This window comes from Cornus florida, unplaced genomic scaffold (assembly GCF_030987335.1).
Source record: "Cornus florida cultivar Cherokee Brave unplaced genomic scaffold, ASM3098733v1 CherokeeBrave_3.0.0_Hap2_Chr11, whole genome shotgun sequence".
Lineage (NCBI taxonomy): Eukaryota > Viridiplantae > Streptophyta > Magnoliopsida > Cornales > Cornaceae > Cornus > Cornus florida.
In genome coordinates this window covers 42,768,216-42,789,084 of record NW_026775581.1, presented here as the reverse complement: position 1 = coordinate 42,789,084, position 20,869 = coordinate 42,768,216, and the positions used below count along the sequence as shown (strand labels likewise).

General features: G+C 35.9%; 1 protein-coding gene across 8 annotated transcripts; it reads left to right on the top strand.

Annotated features, from left to right (window-relative positions):
* Positions 1–8,699: 8,699 nt before the first annotated feature.
* Positions 8,700–19,817, top strand: LOC132284177 (uncharacterized). 8 transcript variants are annotated; one of them, XM_059786257.1, is made up of 4 exons: positions 8,700–8,788; positions 8,961–9,029; positions 16,895–17,544; positions 19,026–19,817. In XM_059786257.1, the coding sequence occupies exons 3-4, from the start codon at positions 16,919–16,921 to the stop codon at positions 19,237–19,239; spliced, it is 840 nt and encodes a 279-aa protein (XP_059642240.1). In that variant the 5' UTR covers positions 8,700–8,788; positions 8,961–9,029; positions 16,895–16,918; the 3' UTR covers positions 19,240–19,817. The 8 variants fall into 8 exon arrangements, with proteins under 8 accessions (XP_059642240.1, XP_059642237.1, XP_059642243.1 ...); XM_059786254.1 differs by having other exon boundaries at positions 8,919–9,029; XM_059786260.1 differs by having other exon boundaries at positions 8,700–9,029; positions 16,895–17,053; positions 17,132–17,544.
* The last annotated feature ends 1,052 nt before the right edge of the window (positions 19,818–20,869 follow it).

Here is a 20,869-nt window from a genome sequence, read left to right as displayed (position 1 = left end):
TTATTGCTTCAGGCTGTTAATGTTATACTGCGAGGCTCAATTTTAATGTTTTGCTGCAAGGCTCAATTTGACTTTGTGGTCTTAGATCCTCTGATTAAATTGCCATAGTAATCAGAATGACCAAGAATTGCAAATTGGGTTAAAATAGTTGAAATGCTCCTGAGTGGGAGGTAGTGAAGGATATATCATAAATATCATCCACAAATAAGAAGGAAGAGGAGGGAAACAAAAGTAGGAAAAGGAAGCTACTTATTAAATTGGAACTGGGTATTGGAAACAGTAGGGAAACTGAAACAGGAAATGAAGCTTTAATTATAAATGCATACGCGATGTAGCATATTAAGAAATTCTAATAACCTGAAAAAAACTGGAAAATGTTTTGGACGCGTTAGGAAGCGTATGATACACATTAATATTTCATTGGCACTGTTACATGGATTTTCGTTTGAGTTTACCAGACTTTGCAAATAGGTTTCCCATCAATTTTGGAAGCTCTGAGAGCTGGAAAAGCAGTTGCGGGATTTAGTTTTAAGAAGAGGGTTTCTATTTACCAGGTATGAAATTATGCGAGTTCAAAAAGAGTAAATATAGGTCATAGAGTATAGAAGCTGGATAGAAATCTGTTACCCCAATAAAGCTAGTGTTCAAGAATTTGAATTTCTTGGAAGGTTTTTCTCCCTTTAGGTTTTTGGCAGGGTTGCCATATGAAGTTATAGTCAACATAGCAAAATTCTAGGCCTTATGTTCTGGCTTCATTCAAATATGCTGGATTTTTACTTATCAAAAAAAATATATGCTGGATGCTCTCTGCCATGACAGATTTGCTGTTGTACCTTGAACTGCATATCTAATGGTATTGTACTCCTCTTTTCTTTTATTCTTTACTAAATTAGAACATCTTTTGCATTGTGTTTGGAGAAAGTATATATGTTTAGTTTTTGCAACGAAAGGACACGTAGATATTTATGGTATGCCAGTATCTTATAATGTGCATTCTCATTTCCGTATAACATTTCAATGTAACTACTGTGCTAAGGAAAGAATTTCTGTGGTCTACTATTCTGTGCTATAAGTATTGTTCTTGGGAAATTATTGCAATTTGTAGCTGCTGTCAATTATTTGTACTACAAGTTAGGCACGCAGGATTTGTAGACAGATGTATGTGAACTTGCTAATGAGGAAAGGGAGAACTAGAGGCATGCGTTTATTAAGAGTGAGGATTATAAAATTTAGAAAGTGGGAGGAGATTGAGGGAAGTTGGAAAAACACATTAACATTTATTATTAAATTAAACCACATACCAAACTTCAGTTTAGAATATAGTAATTCAAATGAAATAAACTCTACAAGTTTGTTTAAAATACATATAATAGCTGAAGGAATGAAAATTATGAAAAGAGAAGCTTGTAGGACAACAAGAAATCCAATTAAGGTATGTTATTTCTTACTTATCAAAAAAAAAAAAAGGGGGTTGGAAACCATTGCTCTGAATGACATCATTCATTTCTTGTCTAAGCTTGCTATCACAAAGCTTTGGGAAGAACTCCAAAAGATTCTCTAATTCCCAGACATGGACATTTCTAGGAAGATGACATTCCAATGCATAGCATCTCAGTGCTGAACTACAAAATGCTTCACCCATCCAACTTTGTTCACAGAATCTCTTAAGATGATGATGTGATTCCTCGTTAGGGTGCTCCCCTCACACCAAATCTTTCCAAGACCCCACTAAATTCCCAGTTTGCACTGAAACACACTGTTCAAGAAAATCATCAAAGCTAGCACTTCATTGACCAACTCTTTTCAAGTGAACTCCAAATTCATTTCCCTAAGAGAACTCAATTTACTGGCGAATGAGCGTTGGCCCTAGCCCCCACACATTATAGCAAATGGTATGTAATGAACAAGATAAACCTTAAACTTCTCTCCCATGCCATCCCTCTGAATTTCTTGCAACCTTTCAGCAGCCAAAACCAAGATTGCAAATAGAGACACATAATGGGTACAAATTATTGCTAAAGTGATCCCTCATAGGTGGGAATGCTCTTGGTACTGGAAAAAAGGAAGTCTCATTTAATTATTTTTAAATGTTTAGCAACCAGTACCATAAGGATATAATCTTAAAAGGAGAAATGTAATCTGAAGTATTGTAAGATTCAATTCCTTGGTTGTCCTAGATGCTTGTATATTAGAAACCTCTAGTAGGTGTGTTGCAACAGAGTGTCAGGATTTCAGGAAGCTAAAGGATTGCAATGATTATTGGAATTTTGGGGCCATTAGAGGACTGTTCATCATCTTTGAAGATACTTATCAAATAAAAATATCATGAACACCATTTATATGCATGAAGTAATTAAAAGAACCAGGAAAAGAAGAAAAAAGGGAATAAAATATAACCGAACAAAATTTTGTGAAGCTAAAAGGGAACTATCGGGTTAATTGCACAAAAAAACCCTTGTACTATAAATTTTTGGCATGTTGACCCCTTGAACTAAAGATTAGCATAGAACCACGTTAAATGATCAAATGTTATTGAAAGATACCCCCTCCGTCAATCTGTAGCTAGAAAGTAGCCATTAATAAACTCACGTGCATGTCATGTAATAAACTCACGTACATCCTTCAGTTCAAAAACTGAAGGATTTTAGAATGCAAGGTCTCTCTCTTCTCCTCTCTTTCTCTGTCTATCACACTTGTGTCTCTCTCTTGCTTTCTCTGCCATTGTATGCCTTTTCTTCCTTGTCATCAACACTCAAACTCCAACCACGACATCTATGAAAACCGTAGTTTCTCTGTATATCCTCTTATCTCTCCTCTTTCTCTCTCTCTCAACAGGGGGTGACGTCGCCATGACAAGTAAGCTTACACTCTCTCCCCAACCCCATCCGACCGGACCAGCACTGATTACTGCAGCTGAACCGGGTGGGCTGCAATATCTTCAATTGGGTCACATCCATCAACCTCCCCTCCTGATCTCTGTCCGTTTGCTCCCTTCCAATCTCAACCAGCTCACCCAGTTCAAAAATCTGGCTCTCCAGGAGAACACCTTCCCTGGTTTTTTTTCCCTCTCTGGCTTTCCTCACCTCCCAGCAACAGTTTCACCTCAATTCCCTCCGATTTCTTCATTGAACTCATCATTCAGCGACAAACTTAACTTGGAACATTCTACGCCAGCAACACAAACTTGGTTGATTCTATATGTGTACATTTTGTTTAGATCCCGAACTTGCAGAACTTGCAATATTGAACCGAAATCATTCTGCAATACCCATGCTCCTTGACTTGTCTTTGATTCACTTGCAGGGACTGAGATATGGTGAAGGTGAGGATCAAACAAGAGAGTGAGATTTTGAGTGATGGAGGTGAAGCTCGTGTGAGAATACAGGGCAAGAGATCAATAGATAGGGCTCAAGTGTATTTTTAGGGGTTTTTACCTTTTCAGTTGGTGAACAACATTGTTAATTGTAGGGAGAAAAGAGTCATTTCACGTTTTCTGTTCTATATATATATATATATATTATATTGTATACACACCCGCATATATTAAATTAAAAAAAAATAAAGTCAATTTTGTAATTTCACATTGTAGTTAGGTAGCTTTTTTTTTTTTGCTAATTTTAAGGGGGCCTAATTTTATTCCAAGTGAGTAACTTACAAAAATTTATTGTACAGAGTTCTTTTTAACAATTAATCCTAGAACTGTTTGTACTGATTATAAACATGGGTAAACTTAAACTTAAATAAAGCTAATTCCTACTTTTGTTAATCAGGTAAATATTAGCAGCATTGTCAGATAACTCCGTATTAACCTTTGGGCATATATGCTTAGGGGAACTGTTACATTAATTCTAATCTTTTACAGAGAGATCCTTTTCATCTGAACATTGACTTCGCTTGCATTATTTCTTTATATGTGCTTAGTCTTTATCTGTAAACTCGGACACATTGTAAATTTGCAACAAGAATACTGTTGCATGTTTTTGGATTTCCTTTTGTTTTCTCCATTGAGGAAGCAGAAGCAAAATAAGTGACATTGACTTTGTAAAGTTTTCATTATGAAATGTATTTACCAGCTAAAACTTTCATGGACAAAATGGTATTATAACAAACATCACGCAAACATCACACAGAATTTATTAGAAGCATCAAAAAGTTGGAACATTTGGTTTTCTATATGGTCAAGAATACCAAATTGTTTTAGATTCCAAATGAAATATTTTATTAAGGTGTCATATCTTGCGGCATTGGTTAAAGGACTAGGGTAGCAAATGTGCAAATGTAGGTTTGAGTCTAGAACATCTGTTTTGTGCAAATAATGTCAATTGTTAGGTTTACTTTGATGCAACACCTTTCTCTGATTTCTCTTTTATAGAAAAAGATAAATCAGAGAAACAATAACAAGTTGGATTTCTTCATTTTTTGTAAATGCCCGTTAAATTCTAATCCCGAACCTTGAAATGCTGAGCATGTGTGTTCAGTTTTATTAAGAAGTGGAAGTACCTGACTCTAATTTAGTTGGGTTAAAAAAGGTTTTGTTGAGATGAGATGAGCCGAGTACTTGACTTAATTTTCCGCTCAGTATGACTTTTTACTTTGTATTAGTAAGGGAGATCTGTTGTATGTGATACTCCAGCTGATTCTTCTCTTTTAGCCAAAATGTACTTCTGTTAGAAAGCTGATATTGCATTTGTAGGGTACATATAATTAATTTCTCCTGTGGGCTTTGCATGTTCTATGTATCTCTTTGCCTCACTCAATTCCATTATAACATGTTTTGAATTACTTAGGGTTGGCTCCATAACTTTTCCTTCATTCAGCTCTATCTAAAGTTATATATTCTCCACGGAAACACATTATATATATATATATATATACACATACATATATATATATTTTATTTTATTTTATTTTTTTTGTCACGCATATTTTTGGTGGGTGTGTTTTTTTTTTGGGGGGGGGGGGGGGGGAGTCGAGGAAGTTTTGTCAATAATTAATCTGGATGATACGAGGAGATCTGTTTCAAAAGCTATTCCAATTTACCAGGTTTCAGATAAAATGATAATGATCACGTTTTGATAGATCTGTGCCATAAAAGTAATCATATTTTAAACCCTATTCATGTAAAATTCTAGGCTGCCCAGCAATTTTATATTCTCATCAATCTCATGCTGTGCATAGAAAATGATATATTATGTTGGGATATGTAATAAATTGGTTGAAAATTTTGAATGAAAAAATCATCTAATGTAAAAATCCTATGGGATAGGATGACCACCTAGTTTTGGTGCAGTAATTTGATGGGGTTCTCTGAATTTAATGGTGAGTGATTGACCATTTTTTGTACTCTTGCATCACCTGAAATTACCAACCAGCTCAATGTTAGTTCCTCTTGGCAATCTGGTTTGTTTGTGTTTAGGTGACATCATTGGATACCATGATGGCAACACATTCTGTCCTATTTCAAGGCAGTTGACATGAGTTTTGCAATTAAAGCCTACCTTGCGCTTCAGCAAAGTTTGTTGTGGAGGGTGATTGTACTGTTTTCATTAGATGAATCAAGGAATGGAGTAGAGGTTCTGCCATACCGTACTGCAGCATTAGCTGATGATGGATTTCACGCCACGGAATGAATCGAGGAACTAAGGACGTTTCCAATACCGGCAGCAGCTCCCGCTAAAGCAATTGTAGCAGCTCTTGCACCCATTGATTTTGCACCTTCTAACATCTCGAGCGAGGATTCGGCAATGAGTTGGATTAGTGAAGGAATGGATATTTGCATCTGTTAACTCAGTACTGCATAAAGCCCACTTTCCTTGAGTTGTGATGTAGGAGGAGCCTTTTTATTTTCCAATCTAGTTTTTACTTTCTTCCTATATATTTTCCCACTTGTGCCTTGGTGCATGCCAAAAACTTCTCATGCTATGTGCACTTATCCATCTTGATTCAGTTGGCTGTAGCTGTACCTAGAAATGGTAAAGGAATTTTTTTAGCTTATGGTAATATCAGCTTTGTGTGGAAATTTTATACTTTGTCTATGACCTTTATAGGATAGAAATGTGTTTTTTATTTGATGAAATTGGTTTTTGTTCAATACAATGGGAAAAAAAGTGGTCAATGCACGTGTGAATGATGAGTCTGGATCCTCTGCAGTACTGTGCATGTGTGAATGATTACGTTACTACGTGTAAGTGATGTGATCAGTGGATACAAGTACAACACTTGTGTTGTAATTTATCTGATCCACTCACGTATCAATTTTAGTATTTTTACTTTTTGTATGGGCACAACTCCCAAACTAAGCATTTACCATCCACATTCTTAGTTGCCCTCAAAATTTGTCGAGGTTAACGAAAGACTAAGATCCTTTCACTTAAAAAACTAATAAACTCGAGTGAGATCCTTTCAATTAAGAAAGTGAGAACTCGAGTGAAATTATAAAGGGTTAAAGAAAAGATTCATATTGATATCGCGTTGAATTCTTAAAGGAGGTCAAAATAATAAATACTAAAATTATTTATTCGTGTGCAATTTGCTCAAATTTTAGGATAGTTCAGTATAATATATCCTAAAGTTTTGTCAAACAAGACCTAAATGCTTATTTATTCATTTTTCAGTATCTCCAGAGGTTTCAAAGTTTATATCTATCTATAGTATGAAGGGGTTTAAGCACTAAATTCTAAAAAAAGGTAAAGTGCAAAGAACTTTCTTGCTATATTATACAAAAATGTGCAATTTTTTATGTACATATAAATTCCTATATTTTCAAAATTTAGAGCAAAATTGCCCCTATTGCAGTTTCCGAGGTCAGATATTTTGGAAAACCGAAATCACTCTTTTTGAGTGACAAAAATGCCCCTTCTAGTTTTCAATATATTTGAACACACAAGGGCCTTGTTTGAATAGGATGCAATCTCTGTCCAATCTCTCTCTCTAAAAAAAATATATATATCTCTCCTAAATTCTCTCTCTCCCTTGGACCCTTCCCAAACATTTTCTTTCTCCACTCTCCAGTTACACACCCCCAACAATTCAACCCAAAGCCCTTTCAAACCAAAAATCCTTCCTTGCAACAATTGCAACACACTCACTGTCCTTCATTTAGTCAAAAACCGAACTGCATCAGTTGCTTTGTTAATTGTATATATTTATACATATATATAGATAAATTTTTAGTGTTTTTTTAGCTTTAAGGGCAGCGGCGGAGCCAGGGGTGGGCCAGCAGGGGCCATGGCTCCCCAAAGTTTTTTAAAAACTTCATTTATACCCCTAAATATTAATTACTTTATATATATTATCCCTAAAATTTATTAAAAACTTTAATTGACCCCCCTTTTTTTTCAGAACACTTGTATATTGACCCAAAATAGAGAATTTGAAAATAAATTTAGTTTGTGTCTCCTTAAAATTTAATAATTTTTCAACTTGGATTCTTTTAATTATATTTTTAAAAGCTCAAATTTAAAATTTTTTACAATTGGTGTATAAATTTTTCTCACTTTAAATACATAGTACAAACCCGCCTCCCAACCTCAAATTTTTGACTCTATCCCTGCTTAAGGGTAATTTTGTCATTTGGTATTTTATCTGGTATTTTATCTATTTATAAAGTAAGGATACATTAGTGATTTCATTGTTCAGTTATCCTCAAATTGAAGATTTATCCTTATTTATATAAAAATGAGAGGATGCAAAATATATATATATATAAATAAATAAATAAAGGAAAAAAAAGGGGACATATTTGAATATTGCGTCAAATTTATATGAGATAAAATGAAGAGTTGTGTACCAAAAAATGTGAAAAAATAAAAAAATAAAAAATAAAAATTTGATGTACTTCATGATTTTTTATTTAATCTTGAATTAGTTAGCTACTTATTTATAAGCTTATTTGGCTTAAAAGAATTTTTTTTAATATAAGAAAGATTAACTTAAATTCAATTCTTTCGATATATATCTTCGTTTGGAAATAATTAAAACTAGAAGTTACAGTTTTTTTACCATGAATGAGTGGCCTCTAGCTTTCTCGTAAATAAGAATCTTAATTTACATAATTCACTTAAAAAAATTTATAATTATATTTTGATCTGATATTTTCTAATTACGGTTAAATTTTAAAAAAAATACACCTAACAAAAATATCGAGTGGTTGAAAAATATAAAGAGTGCATGCGTGTGTGTACACACACACACATTTGTATATATAACACATTTGTATATATAACGAAAAATATTAGTAGAGAAAAACTTAGTGTGATTGTTGTAAAATAGAAGACACTAATGTCTTTTTAGTCATCGTCACATCAAATTCAAGATCACATTTTGAATATTAATTAATTTGAGATGTGTAGCACGGCTTAAAAAAAGAATCAGTACTAAAAACAAGGTTTTCTAACATGAATATACCATACTTGTTATTATTATTATTATTATTAAAAAAGTAACATCATCAAATCAAAACTATGTCCAAGTTTGTTTTTCCATTTAGGGTAAATTATAATGACACTTTTTGATATTTATCCTATTGACAGTCACAGACAAGTTAACTTTTTTTTAAGCAATGATACCCCTATCAACTTTCGCACATAAATATATTATGGAATGTTTAACTTTAAGGGGTGTGAGTGTAATTTTACTCTAAGAGTTGGGAGTAGAAATAAAAAGAGAGAAATTTACAAACATATTGCGGCGATGGTTGATGATTGGCGCGCACGATGGGAAGAGTTCTTTATATTGGGGGAAGAGATATAGATAGAGATGGAGAGAGATAGAGTTGCCGAAAACCCTGGTAAGCCTTCAATCTCTGGTGTCGCTCTCATTTCCCAGGGGTACCCTCTCCACCCTTCTCTCTCCTCTCTCCTCTAAAATTGACTTTTTTTTGAATTTCTTGCCTGCTTCTATGTGTCTGTAAATTGAAGCGAGACGAAGAGAGGAGACTTCTGATTGCCAGGCCATTTCAGGTGACTGGGTATCAGATCGAAACTCTCTTCCAACTCCAAAAAGGCTATTATTAATTGTAGGCAATTGAAGTAAGTTCTGTTTCTCCTTTTTTTTTTCTTCATATATTATTATGAATTTATCATCCTTATTTATGTGTTTCCATTAATTTTTATTATTATTATATGTATTATTATTTTATCGTGGCCAATTGTAATTATTGGACACCGATGTGTTAATTATTTGAATTAATTTATACATGAAAAAGTTGGGAATTGTTAGAACCTCCAACCTCTCTTAGAATGTTCAGTATGATTACCCTAAAACCCATGTTCACAATTGTTAATTTTCTCTATAGGATTTGTTTGTTTTGGACATTCGATGAAATTGGATCAAATTTAGAGAAAATTAGAATGGTTCTTTTGCAAGGATCCTTGCAATGAACAAATTGAGAAATGAAAAATTACTTACCGGCAAAGGCACTAGGCCAAGGCCTGGATGCTTATTTCTGACAAGAAATCCAAGATATTTTTTAGTGAAATGATGTGGATTGAAGCACAAAAATAAGTTTAACAAAAACAATATGGTTTAATATGTTGTAGAAGAAATACTTGATCTTACAGTAGTTAAACTGCATTATTATTATGTTACTTGGCTCTTGTTGAAAGTAAAGTAGGAGTAGTATGAGCTATAATTTTGCATTTTACAATATAGTAACCGCAAGAGCTAGCTTAGTATTATATGCATAGGAAGATAGAAATAAATCGAGCCCAACTAATTATAAGAAGCGAGGAGAGAAAATTGTAAAGATGACTCAAGGTTTGTGAGTTCGCGTTATAAATTTGTAAAACATGTTATATCTTTTGAAGTTGTATTGACATCTATGAACTGATAACTTCAAACAAAAGCATGCGATTTTTTTTTTTTTTTTTGCAATGTTCTAAGCATAATCAAGCTTTCGTCATCTTGAGCTTAATGATAACCATAATAAATTACATCTGGAAGAAGAATTGCTCTTTGGTTAGCCTGACTACTGAGCTGTAGGCTATTTCTAGTTACTATAGTTGCCTTTCCATCCATGACTCCTATTTCGATTAAAGCTAACTCCGGCCTCCTTTTTTCCCTCAGAATCATTTTTCCTGTGAGGTCCTCCTCATATAAAATTTTCTTTACGAGTCTCAACATTCAAGGATTATGCTTGGGTCTAAATTTTTTTTCCAACATCCCTTAATAACACATATGGTATTATAACCAATATGCTGTTCATAATGCACATTGAGGAAGTGTTAATATAGTGAACTTCTGTAAACATTTATCATAACCATTTCAAGAACTTGAATTTTACGATTTTCTTAACTTCTAGTATTATATCTTCATTTTGGATTCATGTTCATTGTTTCTTGGTTAATCATTCAATGATGGGTTATAAACAAGTAGAAATATATAAAAAGAAGAGAAAAGAGAGAATTGCGTAAAGGCTTGAATGAGATGAATTACTCATTCACAGCTCTAGTATTTATAGATAAAATGAGCACATGCTCATATTACAATAAAAGAAACTAAATCAAATCAAAATCAAATCCTAACTTATTCTAAAGCACATTCTATGGCATATTCTATAGCATAGTCAACTCTCTGCTATTATGGTAAGTCATACCATAAATCGTGGTATCATATATATGCTATTATATGCATAGTCAAATCTCTGCTATTATGGTAAGTTATTCCATAAATCGTGGTATCATAAATACTAACACTCCCCCTCAAGTTGGTACGTGGATATCTGAAACGCCCAACTTGGACAATGCATTCTCAAACACAATCTTGCTGATGCCCTTTGTAAGAATGTCTGCAAGCTGCTGAGAGCTTGTGACAAATGGAGTGCAAATTTGACCAGAGATGATCTTCTCTCGAATGAAGTGACGGTCTACCTCTATATGCTTAGTCCTGTCATGCTGAACGGGATTTGCTGCTATGCTAATGGCAAACTTGTTGTCGCAGTAGAGTGAGAATGGAAGTGACACTGGAAGGCACAAGTCTGTCATCAAGGTTTTCAGCCAAAGCAACTCACCTACCCCAAGAGCCATAGCCCTATACTCTGCCTCTGCACTAGATCGAGAGACAACATCCTGCTTCTTACTGCGCCAAGTAACCAAGTTACCACCAATAGTGGTACAATAACCTGAAGTAGACCTCCTATCTGAAATTGAACCTGCATAATCAGCATCTGTCCAAGCCTCAACACATAAGTGACCATGATTAGCAAACAAAATACCATGGCCTGGACACCCTTTTAAGTAGCAAAGAATCCGAATAGCTGCATCAAGGTGTGGGTCACGAGGAGAGTGCATGAATTGACTCACGACACTCACGGCATAAGCAATGTCAGGTCGAGTCATGGATAAATAGATGAGCTTCCCCACAAGTCGTTGATACTGACCAATATCTGACAACAACTCCCCCTCAGAATCAGCCAACCGATGATTCTGCTCAATCGGAGTATCAGCAGGACGAGCGCCAAGCTGACCAGAAGTAGAAAGCAAGTCAAGAACATACTTGCGTTGAGAGATGAAAATGCCAGTCTTGGAGCGAGCCACCTCAATGCCCAAGAAGTACTGTAGGGGACCAAGATCCTTAATCTCAAACTGACGGCCAAGATAGCTCTTAACCTCGTTAATTCCGGTAGTATCATCGCCGGTAAGAATAATATCATCGACATACACAATGAGAGCAACTGTCTTACCGCCTGAATGACGTAAAAACAAGGTATGATCAGTTGCACTTTGATGGAAACCAAATTTGAGCATAGCAGTGCCAAAGCGATCAGACCAAGCTCGAGGAGACTGCTTGAGGCCATATAGAGAACGACGAAGACGACATACCATACCAGAATGAGCAGGAGAACGAAAGCCCGGAGGAGGAACCATGTACACCTCCTCCTGCAAATCACCATTAAGAAAGGAATTCTTGACATCTAACTGAAATAGAGGCCGGGATCGAATTGCAGCAACGGAAAATAATACACGGATGGTATTCATCTTGGCAACAGGGGCAAAAGTCTCTTGATAATTTTTGCCATAAGTCTGAGCATAACCCTTGGCAACCAATCGGGCCTTGTAACGAGCAACTGACCCATCTGGATTATGCTTAACTGTAAACACCCAACGACAACCCACAGCCTTTCGTCCAATAGGAATCGGAACCATGTCCCAAGTCTGATTTTTCTCAAGTGCTTATAGTTCTTCTGTCATAGCATCACACCATTGAGGTTGTGCTAGTGCATCTGCAACACTGGAAGGAACAGGAACCGAGGCAACAGAAACAAGAGAACTCCGATAGGAGGGTGAGAGAGCATAATCAAAAACAAAATTAGAAATAGGGTAAGTACAAGAACACTTATCCTTTCGAAGAGCAATGGGGCGATCATCAAGCGAAACAATAGCTTGAGAAGGCAGAGCTGGTGCCGAAGGAACAGGGAAGTCGATCGTGGGAGTAGAAGCTTGTACCTGTTATCTCCGACTATAAACCTGTGAAAAAGGAACAATTCACCCTGCTGGAGGGGTATCACGAGGAGGAATTATAGAAGAAGAAACAGGTAATGGTAGAGGAGTTGAAGACGGAAGAAGGTGATAATCCATTATATTCAATGGGAACCATTCACTCTGAGAACCAACTGAACCACTATAGTATAGAGCATGCTCAAAGAAAGAAACATCCATGGATATAAACTGCCACGACTCGGAGGATGGTAACACCTATAACCTTTTTGAGAGTGAGAATAGCCCAAAAATACACACTTCAAAGCTTTGGGGTCAAGCTTTGTACGAGTTTGCCCCAACTGCTGAACAAAGCACACACACCCGAAGACTCGCGGAGGAATACAAAATAGAGATGAATTGGGATGTAAGATTGAGAGTGGGGCTGCAAAGTTAAGAATCCTAGAAGGAGTCCTATTAATGATGTAAACAGTGGTAAGAACTGCATCTCCCCAAAATGACTGGGGAACATTCATGCTAATGCAGATTGCTCTGGCTAAGTTAAGGATGTGACGATTCTTTCTCTCAGAACGACCATTTTGTTGAGGAGTTTTAACATTAGCCAGCTGATGCTCAATCCCAAATTCTGTACATAACTGCAAGGTGGACCTTGCGTTGGCTGGAGCAGATACTATAAGATTGGAAGAGTGAGGACATACCAGTCATGTTGTCTGAAGCAGCAGAATCAATGATCCATGGTGTTGAAGATGTAGATACGCTATGTGCAGACGCAATAGTACTTGAGTGGGCATAAGTGGAGGTTGGCTAAGATGATGCCTCCATTTGGTTGAAGAATTGCTTGAACTTGTCCAAATCAGCTTGAGTTAAGGTAACTGTGGCAGAAGATGTAGAGGCAGGGTTGTCTGGAGTTGACCACGAGACTGGTTGTGTAACAGAATGTGCAGAGGATCGAGGCTATTGTTTCTGTTGCGGTGGACGTCCATGTAGAGCATAACAACGAGATTTGATGTGACCAATTTTTCCGCAATGGTCACACCGTCCACGTTGTCGTCCCAGAGGAGAACCGGTGGTAGTGCTCTGAACTGACTGGGATGGTGAAGTTCCTGAAAGGTTGGGAATCCGAGTTGCCAAAGCAGAACGATCAATAGAAGCAACACCTAATGGATGAGTCCGGCTCTCATCTGACAACACATAGGAATATGCATCCTCAAGAGTAGGGAATGAAGATAAGCCCAATAAATGAACACGAGCATACTCAAACTCGTCGTTCAACCCGGCAAGAAACTGAAACACTCGATTTTTCTCCACAATTCCTGCATATAAAACTACATCATCTGGATCCTTCCAAGAGTGGAAGGAATTATAATATGACATCTCCTCCCAAATAGCACGAAGGTTGGCGATGTAACCTGAAACTGTCAAGTCACTCTGAGAAATCCTGGTGATATCTCGCCCTAGATGGAAAATTCGTGCATTATTCTGCCTCTGAGAATAAGTGCGTTGAACTGAATCCCAAATCTGCTTAGCAGTCTTCATAAACATATAGCCAACAGCTATGTTTGGTTGCATCGAATTGACTAGCCAAGACATAACCATAGCATTATCTGCAAACCACTGTGGATATGCCTTCTCTGACTCAGCTAGCTCTTTCTCAGAACCAGTAATATAGCCAATCTTGCCTTTGCCACCAATGAACATGTTGGCAGACTGTGCCCAAATCAAATAGTTGGAACCATCCAACTTCACTGTGGTGATTTGAAGTCTTGGATTTTCTGATGAGTTGGTGGGAAAAATGGCACCACCACCCACAGAACGTGAGCCAAGAGAATTAACAGTTGAGGACCCTGAATCTGCAATAATCTGTCACACGACAATAAAAAGAACTCCAAAAAACACCACAAATTCTGTTAATAAATCAAAGGGTCTCCTCAGACCATTAACAATGTCTCCTCAGACCATTCCCGAAAAATTCAAATACATACCTTTTTTTAAGGAGCGCTGCCCGCTTATATATAGCCAGATAGCCTCCTTCTTAATATTCGGAACCTCTTTGTAAACTAATTTTTTTTTTTACCCAAGCCCTTCTAGGTGTTGGAAACCAACTATCCCAATTTACCCAATCTTAGAAGAGTGAAAAAGAAAATGTAAAACTTAAAAATACCTGTTTTCGATCACAAAACAGTAACACAGAAAAACATGTGTAGGCAACGTTACACGATGTCACAAACAGCCTAAGGTAGCTGTCGCACAAGTAGCAAGGCTACTGAAAGGTGTGGAAATGTGTTGGCTCTGATACCAAGTAGAAATATATAAAAAGAAGAGAAAAGAGAGAATTGCGTAAAGGTTTGAATGAGATGAATTACTCATTTACAGCTCTAGTGTTTATAGATAAAATGAGCACATGCTCATATTACAAGAAAGGAAACTAAATCAAATCAAAATCAAATCACAACTTATTCTAAAGCATATTCTATGGCATATTCTATAGCATAGTCAACTCTCTGCTATTATAGTAAGTCATACCATAAATCGTGGTATCATATATATGCTATTATATGCATAGTCAAATCTCTGCTATTATGGTAAGTTATTCCATAAATCGTGGTATCATAAATGCTAACAAAACACAATTGAGCTTATTATACATCTAAAAATTGATGTAGTAGTTAATGTTTAATCAAAAAGTCTAGGACGACGAGATGGCTGGGGAATCGTGTTGTTTTCATTTAAGTTTGGGTCAGTCTGGTTTTACCCTGTCGGTCTGCTTGAGAGATCTAATTGAAGACTTTGATAAAAGACTACATGAAGATTGCATAGAGATTGCAAGGTGATTGGTAATAAACTATTTTGATCAAATTAGATCACACATATTCGTAGAAGTTAAGTTTGACTAAGTGGACCTTAGAATTAAAATGGATAAAGTTAATTCGATTGACCTTAGTGGACATCAAAAACTTTTAAAAGGTTTTGAAGCGTTTTTAAACATAAAAAATTGTTTTATGTGGACTTGAATTTTAGAACAAGACCCATATAGGGTGTTGAATGTATCCATAATTTAATACATCTACTTTTCTGGAGTTACATGGACTAATATGACGAGCTTTATGTTTCCAGAAAGTAGACTGAATAAGTTTTTTAACGATATATTGTTCACAAAATTTCGAGTTTGAAAGTCAGAATATCCGTGTTCTGTTATCAGGACTCCAGAAAGTGGAACTAATGGAACTTTTTCTTATGTAGAACTACAACTTGGTCAAGAGTTGAGCACTGGTATGGCTTGGCTCATGCACTGATACAATTTTGTTAGTAACAAAAATACGAGTTTCAAGTTCGTTTTGGTTTCTAAGCATTCCAATATCTGGCTTGAACTTTCCAAATTGAGTTCTAATCATTTGGGAATTTCAAAAGGGTTTTTAAATTCTATAAAAAGATCTCCAGGGTTCCTATAACACACATAGGAACATAAAAGAGTGATTTTGCATTCTCTCACACTTAGGTGAGAGAGTGCAAAATGAGGATGTTAAGTTGCATGATAGGAGTGACTAGAAGAGATAGAGTTATTAATCAAAGTGTAAGAGAGAAATTAGGAGTGACGCCTATTAGTGATAAATTAAGAGAAAATACAGTTAGGTGGCATGGACATATACAACGAAGACCTATAGATGCACCAATAAGAAGAGGAAGGCTAATTTGCATAGAAGGTAAGAGACAAAAAAGGAGACTGAAATTAACATGAGATGAAATTAGTAGAAATGATTTTAAAAAGTTAAATATCACAGGAGAGATGCCTTGTAATGGAATATAATGGGAAAAGATAATTCATGTGGTTGACCCCATTCACATAGATATTAAGGCAAGGATGATAATGATGATGATCACACTTAACTACTTGAATTATGAGATTTGAGATTTTAATTCTGTCGCACATTATCTGGAGAGTTACAATTTGGCTTACAATCAATTCTGAAGGAAAACTGATCAAAATTTTATGGATAGCAGCATGTGAACTTGGAAAAGCAGGCAAGTTTGAGGCACACAGCAACTGAACTTGTAGGGACTAGTGGGAACTAGGCATAAGACTGAGGCTCTGCAGCAACTGTATCTGATTGAGTACGAAGTACAAATCTTATGTCTAGTACAAGGGTTTTCTTGACCAAATGGGAAGTTATTTCCCCCCTAAATTTTAGCAAATGATTAATCTGATGAATAGGGGTGAGTGAGAGTGCAGGCAGGGGTTAAGAGTTTTTAATTTTGGATTTAAGTTGTCATAAATAGTTAATATTATGAAGTCATTTTAATTTATCTCAATTTGGCATACTTCTCTTTTGCATTGCTAAATCTTCATACCTGTTAACATTATATCCCTCAACAGCAACACTAGCCAAGAGTTTAATCTATAATTTATTAGTATAAATCATGCAATTGGATGAGAAACTAATGTTCTTCGTTTCAATTTGCAGTAGATTCTAGTACTTTGATATGGTATGGGGCCTCCAAATACTGAATCAAATCAGAAATCTTCAACTACGGAATTAGCTTCTAGATATGGTGAAAAAGATGTTCCTGGAAGCCGATCTCCCGAACTCGAGCATTCTAATCATGATGTGCCAGTATCCACGGTATCTCCAGCAGTTTCTGGTGACTCTCCTTTATTTAGCTTAAAGAATCACTCAACAGCAGGTTCCCCTCCTGTTCAGGTGATGGAACGACCTGGTGACTCTAAATACAGAATTCCGTCCTCTGTGTTTGCTAGAACAAAGTCTACTACTCCAATGGAATGGAGTGTAGCTTCCAATGAGTCATTGTTCAGCATTCACATGGGAAATATGAGTTTTAGCAGAGATCCTATGTTCTTGCGATCTGGAGAGCTTGGTATGTCTGGAGAAACTTTCCCATCTGGTCAGTTTTTTAGCATCCCGCCTAACAGTCCACCAATTGATGAAACAACTAATAATGGCAAAAGAAGTGAAGCAGCAGCTGTTGGTACCATGAAAGAGGTCATAAGGGAAGGTTCGGAAGATCAAAGTAGAAAAAAATCGCCTCTTGCTCCCAGCATTTCTCACCGTTCTGATGAGAGCAGCGCCAGTGTCAAATCTTTTGCATTTCCAATGTAAGCTATGCCACTCCCTACTTTCAACTTATAGAACAGAAAAGTATGCATTTATACACTCTATTAAGTATATCAACAAATGTGTATTATGTGCAGTTTCTAACATATGAATTTTCTGTCTCTCTATGATGGATGGAGATACGTTATGTGTCCTAAGCTTAAATGATGCTCACACTTGTGCATATAACCTACATAAATTAACTTGCTTGATTTTCTTTACATGTTGAAATTTCATCTTAAAGACAACTCTTGTACGTGGAAATGTATGCATTTGCATAGAGGTGGAGTTATTTGTACTGTCGCGGACTAATGCTTTACTTGTGGAGTTGTTGTTGTTGTTGTTATGTGTGTGACTGAGAGAGAGAGCGAGAGATTCTTTCATTTCACCGTTGTTCCATCCTTACTTGGGTGATCTGCTAGTGTGCCTGGTAAACATCTATTTAGTGATCTAACAGCAGTTGGGCACTATTGTTGCTGTTGTTACAGAAGCCAAGGCATATTTGACTTTGTTTATGCAGTGCAAGCTTTCCAACTGAAATCATCTTTTCAAGCGCACATAATATCATTTGTAGTTTTGATATAATCCACTTTACCTAATTGCCCTTTCACATATCATAATAAGAACTTTATTGCCTGCACTATAATTTTACTATTAGTATTAAGTGAGCTGCAGTGTTAGATTTCTCTTTGGTGAGCAATTCTCGCATCCATATATACAGATGCGCCCATGTTCATAATCATTAACATGTGAAGCAGTTAATTCTGCAGGAAATATTAATTACCACCGACTACATTACCAGATAATTCCCCTTTCTCAACTGGTGACCTAGTTCTCGTCCATTTTGTGTCACTGTTTTGTTCCCTTTTATATAACTGTGTATCACTTTTAATGAGAATTTGAACTGCTTTAATTAAATTTACCCAAGTATATTTGATTTTTCAACTCTCTAATGGTAGATAGAATTTTTGTATTTGTAGGGGAGCTTTGTTTGAAAACAGATACACATTGCCTTTATGACTATGATATTTAGTAGTTTTCACAAGGATAAATAAATAAAATTTATTTGTATGATTGCATTTCTTTATCTCCCCAATTTAGCTTCAGAAACATTCAAGTAGACTTGGAAATGGGAGAAAGTGTGGATTGCAGCTGAAAGATAAATAAATTAATATATATATATATATATATATATATATATATATATATTCTTAGTTGGTACTCACACACACATGCCTTCACTAAGACTCGAACCCCTGACTTCCCTTTGGGATGTAGGGGCTTGGTACTGCTAGGCTACTGGCATAAAGGATAAAATATAATATGTGTAGACTTGAACTTGAAAAGCATCTCACGTGACATAGTAGCTCCAATAGGGATTAAATTTTTTTTTTGATCAGTTTTTCATAATACAGAAATAGGCAATCACATTGTGTAATTTTTTATCAATAAATCACAACTGACTCATTTTGAAAAATTAAAGATTGGCAGGGGACATAGATAAAGGTGTTTCAGTGAAGATGGGTGGTTCAGTAAGGGTGGCCCCAGAGCCTCCACATTCACGGCAGCAGCAGCCGCCATCGCCAAAGCCACAACCGCAGCCCAAGCCAGAACCAGAACCAACAAATTCTTCAACAACCCCGGATAAGCCTAAAACAAAATGGTTTCCTTGCTTTCCATGTTGCTCATGCTGTTGAGAGAGGCCTAAAACTCGAAACAAGTGCTCGATGACATTGTCCCCCATCAAACTGGTGGACTATCCATGCAGGCTGCATCGCAGTTTCTTTCTCTTACTGGTCAGTTAACTGCTTCTGCTCTATATGTGTTGAGAATCTGATATTAAGTCTTGACCTAGCTGTAAGGACAGACATACAGTATCTCATAGAATGTGGGCTGGCTCAGTTAACAAAAGGAGTTAATAGGAGCTATATTTGAGTATCTTTTGATCCTATTTTATGGTGATGAGTTGTAAGGATTGTAGCGACTGACGCAACTGTCCATTCTCAGTCGTTAGATAATGTGGGCCCCACGCACGGCCGCTCGGGCCACATCATGTATCACTCCTCTTGTTGCCAAGCCTTTATTCACCAATGATGTTGATACCCAAGTATGGATGCTGAGGATGTGGTATGCTGCCTTCCATGTTTCGACATGATAGCATTGTAGAATTGAGAATTTCATCATTTATTTTCTAACTTTGAGTGTGATGTATGGATTATGTAAATTAAAGTAGGATGTTTGGAGTTCAATACACCTCGAAATTTGTGCAGCTAAAGGCACATGTTCCACTGTGTTTTGTTTTACATGATGAACTTGCTAGGTTTACAATGGAATCTTTCTTGCAAAAATGATGCAACTACATTTGAAGAAGTCGGAGAGAAGTTAAATGGAACGATAACATTAATTTAAGGAGAGAAAGTAAAGAAATAAAAATATTTACCCTCTTGAATTTGGATAATAATTCAAAAAAACAAGTGCGAACCAAAACAGTTACAGACGTTTTTTTAGCAGCATTTCTAGGGTTTATTATTTCTCGGGATAAACTTTTTTTCCTTCCTTTTCGTGACAAATAACTCCCAAGATGCTCTTAAGAGTCTTAAATCCTCAAAGGTTCCACCTTTTTATTTTGAAAATGAGATCAACTACCACTAGACACATGCCTAGTGGTTTCACAATTCACATGCATAACTCCAGAATTTTACATGCATTGTTGAAGGAACCCTACACTTTGAAAAATCCCTTAAACTACAAGAAAGTTGCAAATCCCCTATATATGGGTTTGGTTGTCGTGAACATATATAAAAAATGCTATTTTATCTTCACGAGAAGGAAAAAAAAAACTGAATTATTTCTTTTTCTAATATAGAAAATCTCATCATCTTTCAAAATCGTGCAAAATGTCCCCTCCTATTGATGATAGACGAGTCTATGTTAATTTGCAATGTGAAATTATTAAAGCAACCCTAATAATGAACTTAAAAAAACAGAATATATTAACATATAAAATACCATTTAAGACCCGAAATCAATTAATTATATTCAATATGACACTTTTATTTAGAGTTGTTATTGGTAATTTCCATATTAATTTATTTTTTTAAAAGTTCATTATTAGTGGTGCTTTAGTAATTGCATATCACAAATTAACAGAGATTTAACTGGAGTCTAACAAGATTGGGCATTTTGCATAATTTTGAAAGATGAGGGGTTTTACATTAGTTTAGGGAGCTTGTTTCAAAAAAATGATTATCCAAGGGGTTTTATGCAATTACCCTATAATATATATACAAACTCACAACCATATTTCACAGGTGCATTTTCTTCTTC

Excerpts from the sequence above, each read along its gene's own strand:
- LOC132284177 (XM_059786259.1), top strand. The coding sequence starts at position 16,919 with ATGGGGCCTCCAAATACTGAATCAAATCAGAAATCTTCAACTACGGAA. Across the intron at positions 17,545-19,025 it reads AAATCTTTTGCATTTCCAAT|ATTGGCAGGGGACATAGATA; the intron begins GTAAGCTATGCC and ends GAAAAATTAAAG.